Source organism: Hippopotamus amphibius, chromosome 13 (genome assembly GCF_030028045.1).
Source record: "Hippopotamus amphibius kiboko isolate mHipAmp2 chromosome 13, mHipAmp2.hap2, whole genome shotgun sequence".
NCBI classification, from domain to species: Eukaryota; Metazoa; Chordata; class Mammalia; order Artiodactyla; family Hippopotamidae; genus Hippopotamus; species Hippopotamus amphibius.
In genome coordinates, this window is record NC_080198.1 from 39,938,716 (window position 1) to 39,953,508 (window position 14,793).

General features: G+C 39.8%; 1 protein-coding gene across 6 annotated transcripts in view; it reads right to left on the reverse strand.

Moving 5' to 3' along the window:
* Positions 1–14,793, reverse strand: part of PTPN23 (protein tyrosine phosphatase non-receptor type 23) — a 66,921-nt gene that overhangs the window by 15,554 nt on the left and 36,574 nt on the right. The window contains exon 3 of one of the 6 annotated variants that reach the window (XM_057706837.1): positions 12,176–12,251. The exons of 4 other annotated variants lie outside the window; for them this stretch is intronic. In XM_057706837.1, the coding sequence (XP_057562820.1) occupies positions 12,176–12,237 (62 nt within the window). In that variant the 5' untranslated portion in view covers positions 12,238–12,251. Of the gene's footprint in view, positions 1–12,175; positions 12,252–14,793 lie in introns of those variants that run through there. One more of the 6 variants, XM_057706840.1, reaches the window with a different exon arrangement.

The following is a 14,793-nucleotide window of genomic DNA, read 5'->3' on the forward strand; positions in this document are numbered from 1 at the left end:
CATCCACAAGTCAAAGAAAGAATCCTTAGAAGTCAACCTTGCCAACACCTTGATCTCAGACTTCTAGCCTCTACAACTGTGAGAAAATAAATTTCTGTTGTTTAAGCTAGCAGTCTGGGGCACCTGGTTATGGCAGCCAGGGCAAACTAACACACATGGTAAAATGATTTTTGATAAGGGTGCCAAAACCATTCAATGGGGGACAGTCTTTTCAATATATGGTGCTGGGAAAACTAAATATCTACATGCAAAAGAATGAAGTTGGACCCTTATTTTATACCATTTACAAAAATAAACTCAGATGGATCAAAGACCTAAATATAAGAGCTGAAACTATAAAACTCTTAGAAGAAACAAAGGGGAAAATCTTTGTGGCATTGAATTTGGCAGTGATTTCTTGGATGTGACTCAAAGAGCATAAGCAGCAAAAGAAAAAAATAGTAAATTGGACATCAAAATTTAAAAGTTCTAAGCATCAAAAGGACAATTACCAACAAAATCAAAAGGCAACCCATGGAATGGAAGAAAATATTTGCAAATCATATATCTGATAAGGGGTTAACATCTAGAATATATGAAGAACTCCTACACTTAACAACAGAAACTCAATTCAAAAATGGAAAAAGGGGGGCTTCCCTGGTGGCACAGTGGTTAAGAATCTGCCTGCTAATGCAGGGGACACAGGTTCGATCCCTGGTTCGGGAAGATCCCGCATGCCGCGGAGCAACAAAGCCCGAGAACCACAACTACTGAGCCTGCACTCTAGAGCCCAGAAGCCACAACTACTGAGCCCATGCGCCTAGAGCCCATGCTCTGCAGCAAGAGAAGCCAACACAATGAAAAGCCTGTGCACTGCAATGAAGAGTAGCCCCTGCTCTCTGCAACTACAGAAAGCCCGAGTGCAGCAATTAAGACCCAATGTAACCAATAAATAAAAAAATAAATAAACTTTTGAAAAAGTTAAAAAAAATGGATAAAGGGGATTGGAATCAGGATGGTGGAGTAGTGGGACATGAAACTCACCTCTTCCCACAAATACATCAAGAATACATTTACAAATGGAACAATTCTCACAGAACCACCTACTGAACACTAGCAGACCTCAAACACCTGAAAGGACAAGAAATATCCCCACGTAACTGAGTAGGACAAGAGAGAAAAAAAAGAGGAAGCAGGATGGGTCCTGCGCCCCTAGGAGGGAGCTGAAGGAGAGGATAGGTTCCCGTACCCTGGGAAGTCCCCTCATCCGCAGCAAGATCAGCTGGGACAAAAAAGAAGCTTCAGGGGCTCAGAGGAGAGAGCAACAACTGGTTAGTGGCAGGCAGGACAGCCAGAGATTACACAGATGAGCTGTGCCACTGCCCTGCATGCCCCAGCCTGAGAAGGACCTTCACTGGTAAGGGCAGAAGCTGGGTACTGGAACGCGGGGTTTAGAGGACACACCGGGGGAGAGGACTGCTGTTGGCTGTATGGAGACAGCCTAAAGGGGCTGGAGTGTGGGGTGCAGTGACCAGGAGTGTTTGCGGAAGAGGCTGGGGCTGCCATAGAAGCGAAACGCTATTATTAAGTGGCGCGGGAAGGGAGAGGCGGGGCCACCGTTGCAGCTTCTTTCCCTACCTGCAGGCTCCTACCTCCGTGGGCTCCAACCGCCACCCCGGCTCCCTCCTATCCTGGCAGGCTCTTGCACTCCGGCCACCACCTCAGCTCCCTTCCACCTGGGCAGGCTCGCACGTTCCCGCCACTACCATAGCAGCGCCATACACCAGTGGGTTACCCACACTCAGAGGCAGGGCTGAAATCACAGCTGAATCCCAGGGGCCATGCAACTTAGGAAGCAGAGCTGAAATCTCTCCCTGTGGCTGTACGAACTGCAGATTTACACCTCCGCTGACAGCTCTGTAAATTCAGTGCCTGCAGAACATCCAAATGGACAACTGGTGCTCCCATGGCTGGGATGGATCTGGCCTTAGCTCCTGTGGGCTTTGTGGGTGTGTACACTAGGGGGCTGGGCCGGGCCAGGCCAGGCTCTGAGCTGCCTCAATAGCACCCACAGTAGGTCCAGATGCACAACTGCTACAGTCAGGAAACTTGACTTACGTGGATCTGCGCTGGTGGCATTGTGAAAACAAAGCCTGAGAGCTACCAGGGCCAATTGCTGGCACATCTACAGTTAAGATGGGGCTGAGGGCAATGGCAACAACAGTGTGCTTTGTGAGTTTGCACAATAGGTGAAAAGTCACAACAGAGCACACTCATAAGTGAACAGCTCCAGAGGAGGAGGAATACTCAGTGGCTCTTCTTCCAGGGAGCACTCCAATCCAATCCACCTCGTACCACATATCAGAAATGCAACTCAGGGGCTTCCCTGGTGGTGCAGTGGTTAAGAATCCACCTGCCAATGCAGGGGACACAGGCTTGAACCCTGGTCCAGGAAGATCCCACATGCCATGGAGCAACTAAGCCCGTGCACCACAACTACTGAACCTGTGCTCTAGAGACTGTGAACCACAACTACTGAGCCCATGTGCCACAACTACTGAAGCCTGCACACCTAGAGCCTGTGCTCCACAAGAGAAGCCACTGCATTGAGAAGCTTGTGCACCACAATGAAGAGCAGCCCTGCTCACCACAACCTGGGAAAGCCCACGCAGCAACAAAGACTCAATGCAGCCAAATAAATAAAATAATTTAAAAAAAAGAAAAGAAATGCAACTCAGAAACAGATCTAGGGGCTTCTACTCCAACAACTAGGGAGCAGACCCTGACCCAGACAAGGCAGTGAAAACCACAGAGCAAAGAGGAGGCCCCACTCAATATCCAGTGCAGGCTCTGGTCACCACAACATCCATCACACCTCCTATCAAGGGGATGAGGGCCAGCATACACTGAGGAAAGAGATGGCAGGCATCCATACTAAAAACAGCCCTCACACCCAAAAACATTAAACCCTTGCAGGCTACACAAGGATGTTTCCACATAAAAATAGTTCTCCAAGACCACAGTAGATAATTGTTTCTCCTAAACTCATAGAGCAAGAGAAATATAAGTAAAATAAAGAATCAGAGGAAACACTTTCATTAAAAGATCAAGAGAATTCCCCTGAAAAAACAATGAAACAGACCTCTTCAGTCTAACAGACACCGAGTTCAAAAAGGAGATAATGAAAATACTGAAGGAATTGAGAAAGGCTATCGACAGAAATGCAGATTACTGTAAAAAGGAACTAGAAACTATAAGGAGGAGCCAAGAAAAATTAGAGAATTCACTTGAAGAAAGGAAAGCTGAACTAAAGGCTAGGAATAGAGGAATCAATAATGCAGAAGAACAAGTAAGTGATCTAGAAGATAAACTAATAGAAATCACCCAATTAGAAAAGCAGACAGAAACCCAAATGACAAAAAATGAAAGTAACATAAGGGACCTATAGGGTAATATAAAGCAGGCCAATCTATGCATAACAGGGATACCAGAAGGAGAAGAAAGAGAAAGAGGTAATGAAAATGTACTTGAAGAAATTATGGCTGAAAACTTCCCAAACCTAAAGAAAGACACAGATATTCAGATACAGGAAGCACAGAAGGTCCTGAACAAAAACCCAAAGAGACCTACACCAAGATATATTATAATAAAAAAATGGCAAAAGTTAAAGAGAGGATTCTAAAGGCAGCAAAAGAAAAACAAAAAATTAATTACAAGGGAACCCCCATTAGATTATCAGCTGATTTCTCTACAGAAATGCTGCAGGCCAGAAGGGAGTGGCAAAATATATTCAAAGTCTTGAAAGGAAAAAATGTGCAACCTAGGGTACTCTATCCAGCAAGATTAATCATTTAGAATAGAAGGAGAGAGAAAGAGTTTCTCAGATAAGCAAAAACTGAAAGAATACAGCAATACTAAACCTATCTTACAGGAAATACTGAAAGGTCTTCTCTAAATAGAAAAGTAGAGGGAATTCCCCAGCGGTCCAGTGGTTTACAACTCTGTAACAACTCTGTGCTTCCACTGCAGGGGGCCTGGGTTTGATCCCTAGTTGGGGAACTAAGATCCCACAGGCCACGTGGCACAGCCAAAAAAACAAAAAAAGAAAGAAAGGTAGTAAGACTCTACAGAAAAGAGAAAATCACAATTGGAAAGTAAATCACTTAAAAAAGAAAGCACACAGATTTAAAAAAAAAATTTTTTTTGGTGAAAGAGATGATAACCACACCAAACAGCAAAAGGATGAACATGAAAATGCAAAAGAGGACATCAAAATCATAAAATGTGAGAGAGGAGAATAAGAATACGTAGATTTTTTTTTCTAGGATGTGTTTGAGCCTATTTGACTACCAGTCTAAAGCAAGCAGATGTAGCAACCACAGATTAAAAACATACAACAGATTCACAAAAACATACAACAGATTCACACAAAAAACAAAAAAAGAAAACATAAGCATAATGCAATAGAAAATCATCAAACCACAAGAGAAAAGACAAAAAGAAAAAGGGACAAAGAAGAAATATAAAATCAATGGGAAAACAAGGTTTAAAATGGCAATAAATACATATCTATCAATAATTACCTTAAATGTCAATGGACTAAATGCTCCAATCAAAAGATACAGAGTGGCAGACTAGATTAAAAAAACAAGAGCCTACAATATGCTGCCTACAAGAGACCCACTTTAGGGCAAAGGACACATGCAGATTAAAAGTGAGGGGATGGAAAAAGATATTTCATACAAATGGAAATGACAAGAAAAACTGGGGTCACAATACTCATATCAGACAAAATAGACTTTAAAACAAAGGTTACAAAAAAAGATAGAGAAGGACACTATATAATGATAAAAGAATCAACAGAAGGAGAGGATATTACACTTGTCAACATATATGCACCCAACATAGGAATACCCAAATAAATACTAACAGACATCAAGAGAGAAACTGACAGGAATACATTAATAGTAGGAGGCTTTAATATCCCACTCACATCAATGGATAGATCTTCGAGACAGAAAATCAATAAGGCAACAGAGATCTTAAATAATACAACAGAAGAGTTAAACTTAATTGATATCTTCAAGACTTTACATCGAAAAAAAGCAGAATACACATTCAAGTGTACATGGAACATTCTCTAGGACTGACCACATACTAGAGCACAAAAACAAGCCTCAACAAATTTAAGAATAAAGAAATTATTTCAAGCATCTTTTCTGACCACAACAGCATGAAACCAGAAATCAATCACAGAAATAGAAACAAGAAAAAAACAATTACAGGGAGACTAAACAATATGCTACTAAAAAAACAATGGGTCAACAATGAAATCAAAGAAATTAAAATATACCTTGAGGCAAATGACAATGAAAACACAACCATACAATATCTATGCGATGCAGCAAAAGCAGTTCTTAGAGCAAAGTTCATAGCAACATAAGCTTTCTTTAAGAAATAGAAAAAAACTCAAATAAACAACCTAGCCCACCACCTGAAAGAATTAGAAAAAGAAGTATAAACAAAACCTAAAGTCAGCAGAAGGACGGGGATGATAAAGATCAGAGAGGAAGTAAATAAAACAGAGATTTAAAAAATAAAAAAATCAATAAAGCCAAGAGCTGGTTCCTTGAAAGGGTAAAACAAAATTGACAAACCTCTAGCCAGGCTCACGAAGAAGAAAAGAGAGAAGACCCAAATAAACAAAATAAAAAAATGAAAGAAAAGAAATCACAACAGATACCACTGAAATACCAAAAAACAAACAACACAAAAACCCAAACACAACAAAAAACAAACCAAAAAAACATAAGACTATACTATGAACAATTTATATGCCAAAAAATTTGACAACCTCAAAGAAATGGACAACTTTCTAGAAACATACAGCCCATCAAAACTGAATGAAGAAGAAATAGATAACTTGAACAGACCAATCACTAGAAATGAAACAGAATCTATAATTTAAAAAATGGAAAAACGAAACTCCCTTCAAGCAAAAGTCCAGGACCAGATGGCTTCCCTGGGGAATTTTACCAAACATACAAAGAGCTTATATTGATCCTTCTCAAACTCTTCCAAAAGACTGAAGAGGAAGGAACACCACCAAAGACATTCTATGAAGCCACCATCACCCTGATACCAAAACCAAATAAAGACACTACCAAAAAAAAAAAGAAAATTACAGGCCAATATCTTTGATGACTATAGATGCAAAAATTCTCAAACCAAATCCAACAACACATAGAAAAGGTCATACACCACAACCAGGTTGGACTCATCCCACGGTCACAAGGATGGTTCAACATACACAAGTCAATCAATGAGATACATGACATCAACAAAAGAAAGGAGAGAAACCAGGACTTCCCTGGCAGTCCAGCGGTTAGGAATCCATGCTTCCACTGCAGGGGGCATGGGTTTGATCCCTCATCAGGGAATTAAGATCCCCTGTGCCACATGGAGTGGCCAAAAAAAAAGGGGGGGGGGGGAGGGCAGAAAGGACAGAAACCACATGATCATCTCAACAGATGCAGAAAAAGCATTTGATAAAATTTAATATTCATTCATGGTAAAAACCCTTATAAAAGTGGGTATAGAGGGAACATATCTCAACATACTAAAAGTTACTTATGACAAACCCACAGCCAACATAATACTCAACAATGAAAAGCTGAAAGCCTTCTCACTAAAATCTGGAACAAGACAAGGACGCCCACTCTCACCACTTCTCTTCAACATAGTATTGGAAGTCCTTGCCAAAGCAATCAGACAAGAAATAAAAGATATTCAAATTGGTAGGGAGGAGTTAAATTATCATTACATGCAGATAACATGATTATATAAAAAACCCTAAAGACACCACACAAAAAATTCTAGAAATAGGACTTCCTTGGTGGCACAGTGGTTAAGAATCCACTTGCCAATGCAGGGACACAGGTTTGATCCCTGGTCCGGGAAGATCCCACATGCCGTGGTGCAACGAAGCCTGTCCACCACAACTACTGAGCCTGTGTACCAAAACTACTGAAGCCCGAGCTCTCTAGGGCCCACATGCCGCAACTACTGAGCCCACACGCTGCAGCTAGTAAAGCCTACGTGCCTAGAGTCTGTGCTCCACAACAAGAGAAGCCACTGCAGTGAGAGGTTGGCACACTGCCACGAAGAGCAGCCCCCACTCGCCACAACTAGAGAAAGTCGGCACACAGCAACGAAGACCCAACACTGCCAAAGAGAAACAAAACAAAACAAAACAAAAAACCTACTAGAACTGATAAATGAATTCAGCAAGGTAGCAGGATAAAAGATAATCATATAGAAATTGGTTGCATTACTCCAATGTTCATTGCAGCACTATTTACAATAGCCAGGACATGGAAGCAACTTAAATGTCCATCAACAGATGAATGGATAAAGAAGATGTGGTACATACATACAATGGAATATTACTCAGCTGTAAAAAGCAATCAAACTGGGACATTTTTAAGAGACATGGATGGATTTAGAGACTGTCATACAGAGTGAAGTGAGTCAGAAAGAGAAAAACAAATATCGTATATTAACACATATATGTGGACTATAGAAAAATGGTACAAATCAACTGGTTTGCAAGGCAGAAATAGAGACACAGATGTAGAGAACAAACATATGGACACCAAGTGGGGAAAGCAGGGAGGGTTGGGGGGGGAATGAATTGGGAGATTGGGATACCAAATTGTACACTCTAAATATATGCAGTTTATTGTAAAAAATAAAAAATAAAAAAAAATGAAATAAAAAAAAAAGAAATTGGTTGCATTTCTTTACACTAACAATGAAATCTCAGAAAGGGAATGTAAACAAACAATCCTTTTTAAAATCACACCAAAAAAAAAAAATTAGAAATAAACTTCATCAAGGAGGTGAAAGACTTATATGCTGAAAACTACAAAACATTAATAAAGGAAATTAAAGATGATTCAAAGAAATGGAAAGCCATCTCATGCTCTTGGATTAGAAAAATTAGTATTAAAATTAATTCATTAAATTTTAATTTTAAATTAATATTAAAATTAATTAGTTAAAATGGCCAGACTACCCAAAGCAATTTACAGGTTTAATGCAATCCTTATTAAATTACCCATGACATCCTTCACAGAAACAGAACAAATAACACTAAATTTATATGGAACAATAAAAGACCCAGAATTGCCAAAGCATCCTGAGGAAAAAAAACAAAACAGGAGGCAAAACCCTCCCAGGCTTCAGACAATACTACAAGGCTACAGTAATCAAAACAGCACAGTATTGGCACAAAAAAAGACAAACAGATCAATGGAACAGAACAGAGAGCACCAAAATAAACCCATACACCTATGGACAATTAATCTTTGACAAAAGAGATAAGAATATACAATGGGGGAAAGAGAGTTTCTTCAGCAAGTAGTGCTGGGAAAGTTGAACAGCCACATGTAAATCAATGAAGTTAGAAGACACCCTCACACCATACACAAAAATAAACTCAAAATGGCTTAAAGACCTAAACATAAGACACCATAAACCACCACAGAAGAGAACATAGGCAAAACATTCTGACATAAATCGTACCACATGTTTTCTTAGGTTAGTCTCCCAAGGCAACAGAAATAAAAGCAACAATAAACAAACTGGACCTAATCAAACTTACAAGCTTTTGCATAAAAAAGGAAACCATAAACAAACAAAAAGACAACCCACAGAATGAGAAAATATTTGCAAATGGTGCAACCAATAAGGGATTAATCTCCAAAATTTATAAACAGCTCATGCAGGTCAATATCATAAAACAAACAGCCCAATCAAAAAAAAATGGGCAGGGCTTCCTAGGTGGTGCAGTCGTTAAGAATCTGCCTGCCAATGCAGGGGACACAGGTTCGATCCCTGCTCCAGGAAGATCCCACATGCTGCGGAGCAACTAAGCCCGTGCGCCACAACTACTGAGCCTGCGCTTTAGAGCCCGTGAGCCACAACTACTGAGCCCATTGCTGCAACTACAGAAGCCCAGGTGCCTAGAGCCCATGCTCCGCAACAAGAGAAGCCACGGCAATGAGGAGCCCGTACATCATAACGAAGAGTAGCCCCCACTCACTGTAACTAAAAGAAAGCCCGCGCACAACAAAAAAGACCCAACACAGCCAATTAAATAAATAAATAAATAAATAAATAAATAAATAAATAAATAAAATTTATTTTAAAAAAAAGAGAAGATCTAAATAGATATGTCTCCAAAGAAGACAAACAGATGGCCAAAAGGCACATGAAAAGATGCTCAATATCACTAATTATTACAGAAATGCAAATCAAAACTACAGTGAGGTACCACCTCACACCAGTCAGAATAGCTATATTAAAAAAGTCTACAAATGCTGTAGAGGGTGTGGAGAAAAGAGAACCCTCCTACACTGTTGGTGGGAATGTAAATTGATACAACCACTATGGAAAACAGTATGGAGGTTCCTCAAAAAACTAAAAATAGAGTTGCCATATGATTCAGCAATCCCACTCCTGGACGAATGCCCAGACAAAATTATAATTTGAAAAGATACATGTCCACAGCAGCACTATTTATAATAGCCAAGATATGGAAACAACCTAAATGTTCATCAACAGATGAATGGATAAAGAAGATGTGATACACACACACACACACACACACACACACACACACACACACACACACACACACACACACACACACACGTACACAGAGGAATACTACGCAGCCATCAAAAATAATGAAATAATGACATTTGCAACAACATGGATGAACCTACAGATTATCATACTAAGCAAAATAAGTCAGAAAGAGAAACTAAAATATGACACAATTCAACATATCTATGAAACAAAAAGACTCAGGTATGGAGAACAGACTTGTGGTTGCCAAGGGGGAGAGGGAGTAGAGGATAAAAGCATTGTGAGTTTGGGATTAGCAGAGGCAAACTATATATATAGGATGGATAAACAACAAGGTCTTATTGTAGAGCACAGGCAACTATATTCAATATCCTGTGACAAACCATAATGAAAACAAATATGAAAAAGAATATACATGTATAATTGTGTCACTATGCTGTATACATGTATAATTTGAGACACAGAATAAATTAACACAACACTGTAAATCAATTATACTTCAATAAAATTTAGCAAAAAAGAAAAAAAAGAAAAAAATGGATAAAGAGCTTGAATATACATTTCTCCAAAGAAGATATACAAATGACCAACAAGTGCATGAAAAGATGCTCAACAACACTGAACGTCAGGGAAATGCAAAATTCAAACTACAGTGAGATACCAAGTCACATGCATTAGGATGGTTACTATTAAAAAAAAAAATCAGAAAATAAATGCTAGCAAGGATGTGGAGGAATTGGAACTATTGTGCACTGTTGGTAGGAATGTAAAATGATACAATTGCTGTAGACACAGTATGGTGGTTCCTCAAAAAACTAAAAACGGAATTGCATACGAACCAGCAATTCCATTTCTAAATAGATACTCAAAAGAATCGAAAGCAGGGTCTCAAAGAGGTCTCTGTATACCCATGGGCATTACATGTACACCACAGTGACATTATTCACAACAGGCAAAAGGTGAAGGCAACCCAAGCACCCACTGATGGATGAACGGATAAACAAAATGCAGTGTATACATACATTGGAACATTATTCAGCCTGAAAAAAGGAGGAAATTCTAACATGTACTAAAACACAGATAAACCTTGAGGACATTATGCTAACTGAAATAAGCCAGTCACAGAATGATAAATACTTTATGAGTCTACTTATATGAATTAGTTAAAGTAGTCAAATTCATAGAGACAGAAAGTAGAATGGTGGTTGCCAGGTCTAGGGGGAAGGAGGAAATGGGGATTTGTTGTTGTTTTTTGTTTTTTTATAAATTTATTTACTTATTTTATTGGCTGTGTTGGGTCTTTTTTGCTGTGCACGGGCTTTCTTTAGTTGCAGTGAGTGGGAGCTATTCTTCGTTGTGGTGCACGGGCTCCTCATTGCCGTGGCTTCTCTTGTTGTGGAGCACGGGCTCTAGGTGCATGGGCTTCTGTAGTTGCAGCACATGGACGCAACAGTTGTGGCTCACGGGCTCTAAAGCACAGGCTGAAGAGTTGTGGTGCACGGGCTTAGTGGCTCTGCAGCATGTGGGATCTTCCTGGAGCAGGGATCGAACCTGTGTCCCCTGCATCGGCAGGCAGATTCTTAACCACTGCACCACCTAGGGAAGCCTGGATTTGTTGTTCAGTGGCTACAGAGTTTCAGTTTTACAAGAAGAAGAGAGTTCTGGAGGTTGGCTGCACAACAGTGTAAATGTACTTAACACTACCAAACTATACACCTAAAAATGGCTAATATGGTAAATCTTATGTTACCTGTATTTTACCACAATGAAAAAAATTTTTAAATATTTGCACAAAGTCAGGTAAGTTCCCTGTAATAAGGCTTCTAATGAATTACAAATATATAAACACATTTTTATATATTTCTAATTATTTTCTGCACTGTTCTATAGCAACGTTTCCCCTCATGTTTCTGTCAGAGGTCTGAGGGTCTGCTGTCTGCATAGGGCTGGTGTCCTCCTGTGCTATTTGTACAAATAAACCTGAGTCAGGATCTGTCAAAAAAAAAAAGAAAAGAAAAGAAAGAAAAAAAAAGGCCTGAGGGTCTTAAGTCTGCACTGGCTTGGCTGGGCTTGGGTCCCAGTGATGTAACTATGTGCTGCAGAAGTCAGTAGCTGTTAGTATTTTCTTGTCTATCACTGACTGCACACCAATGCAGCTATCCTTGCATAAACCAGCAGTATTGGTGACTGTTTTTAGTCCATAACTGATCTGTTAATTTTGGATACACTTTACTTAGCCTACTGACATTTTCTATGTCAGTTATTCAGGGAATAGCACCAGCGAGGACTGGTAACTTCAAACAAATTCAGAAATGTATGGATAATACATCCATCCAGCAGATCTGCAATGGACTCATATACTGCTCCCTTAATTGAAGCCTTCCACTGTTCAAACTGAGGAAATTTTTCAAAAGTGAAATAAGGAAACTGGCACTTGGCCTTGATAAAACTGTTTCTAACTCTTTCACAACGCTGTAGGCTGCAGAATATTTTCTTGCTTGAGAACTGAGTCTACATCACCTTCCAGGTCTGATTTGCATACCTGTTACTCAGTAAGTTTGTCTCTTTGACGAACCATGGCGTGGATGACTGCAGCAGGACCATGCCACCTCAGGAGGCTGAGGAAGGCATTCAATAAGTCATGTGGAAATAGAAGAATGAAAGCCTCACTCAACAGACTGCCAAATGGAACCACTACTCCAGCATCACAATCTCTGGATCCCTCATGAAGCCACAAATTCACTGGGTGTCTTATTTTTGGGATTTGGCTTCCCAGCCCTCTTTCCCCATCACTGGAAACTTGGCCTAATGCCACTCTTGTCACAGTGCCCTTCTGCTCAAGGACTCTTATTTAGAATCCCAAAGAACTCCACAGGAACTTTGCTGTGTTTGCTGAATCCACAGTGCCTAGAAGAGCACCTGAGATTAAAAAAGGGTTGGATAAATGTTTTTAACAAATTAATAATGTGTGACCGGAAATCCAGTATATAAAAGGGGTAGATAAAGAGCTCATCTTAGTTCTCTTTGTTTGAGGATCAAGCTTTGCCCTCAGTTTGGGGCAAAAGAGGAATTGAGGCTAAATGTATTCAATATTATGTCATTTTTACTTAAAAAAATGGAAAAAATTATTTTTATAATATCAGTTACAGAGAAAACATTTGGAGATTGGTCATTGTTTATTGCTAAGGGGCACAGATTAAGAAAAGCTATTACCAGGGATTAGTCTCACCAGACAGTTAAATGTATAGCAGACATAGCACGTAAAATACTGTAGGCCTGGCAGAGGAAGATAGATGGTGAAACAGAACAGGAAATTCTGAATAGACCGAAAATACATATAAGAATTCAGCATAGGCAATTCCTTGGCAGTCCAGTGTTTAGGACTCTGCTTTCACTGCCAAGGGCCCATGTTCAACCCCTGGTTGGGGAACTAAGATCCCGCAAGCTGAGCGGCACAGCCAAAAAGAAAGAATTCAGCATAAGAGTGTCTCGAAACAGTAGAAAAAGTATGGAGAAAAAGTTAAAGTTTGAGCCTTCCCTTACATATTACGCACTTGAATAAATGCCATATAAAGATTTAAGTAGGAGTGAGAAACATACGGAGGGTCCGCAGCGCAGCTCAGCGTTCCCGGACCGAGACATCGATCCGCGGCTGAACGGAGGGTCCAGGAGCGGGAGCGTGGGAACCGGAGAGCTGGTTCAGGACTGAATATTCGTCTCCATTTATGATAAAAGCTCTCCAGAAAATGGGCATAGAAGGAAATTACCTCAACATCATAAAAGCCATATATGACAAACCAAAAGCTAACATTGTTCTCAATGGAGAAAAACTGGAAGAATTCCCTCTAAGAACAGGAACAAGACAAGGGTGTCCACTCTCACCACTGTTATTCAACATAGTTTTGGAAGTGTTAGCCACAGCAATCAGAGAAGAAAAAGAAATTAAAGGAATCCAAATTGGAAAAGAAGAAGTAAAATTATCACTCTTTGCAGATGACATGATACTATATATAGAAAACCCTAAAGACTCTACCAGAAAACTGCTAGCACTCATTGATGAGTTTAGTAAAGTAGCAGGATACAAAATTAATGCACAGAAATCTCTTGCATTCCTATACACTAACAACGGAAGAGCAGAAAGAGAAATTAAGGAAACTCTCCCATTCACCATTGCAACAAAAAGAATCAAATACCTAGGAATAAACCTGCCTAAGGAGGCAAAAGATCTGTATGCAGAAAACTTTAAGACATTGATGAAAGAAATCAAAGATGACACAAACAGATGGAGGGACATACCATGTTCCTGGATTGGAAGAATCAACATTGTGAAAATGACCGTACTACCCAAAGCAATTTACAGATTTAATGCAATCCCGATCAGATTACCAATGGCATTTTTCACAGAACTAGAGCAAGAAATCTTACGATTTGTATGGAAACGCAAAAGACCCCGAATAGCCAAAGCAATCTTGAGAAGGAAAAATGGAGTAGGTGGAATCAGGCTTCCTGACTTCAAACTATACTACAAGGCCATAGTGATCAAGACAGTATGGTACTGGCACAAAAATAGAAAGGAAGATCAATGGAATAGAATAGAGAAGTCAGAAGTAAGCCCAAACACATATGGGCACCTTATCTTTGACAAAGGAGGCACGAGTATACAATGGAAAAAAGACAGCCTCTTCAATAAGTGGTGCTGGGAAAATTGGACAGCAACATGTAAAAGAATGAAATTAGAACACTTCCTAACACCATACACAAAAATCAACTCCAAATGGATTAAAGACCTACATGTAAGGCCAGACACTATCAAACTCCTCGAGGAAAACATAGGCAGAACACTCTTTGACATACATCAAAGCAACATCCTTTTTGACCCACCTCCTAGAATCATGGAAATAAAATCAAGAATAAATGAATGGGACCTCATGAAACTTAAAAGCTTTTGCACAGCAAAAGAAACCATAAACAAGACTAAAAGGCAACCCTCAGAATGGGAAAAAATAATTGCCTATGAAACAACGGACAAAGGATTAACCTCCAAAATATACAAGCAGCTCAGGCAGCTTCATACCAAAAAAGCAAATAACCCAATCCACAAATGGGCAGAAGACCTAAATAGACATTTCTCCAAAGAAGACATACAGATGGCCAACAAAC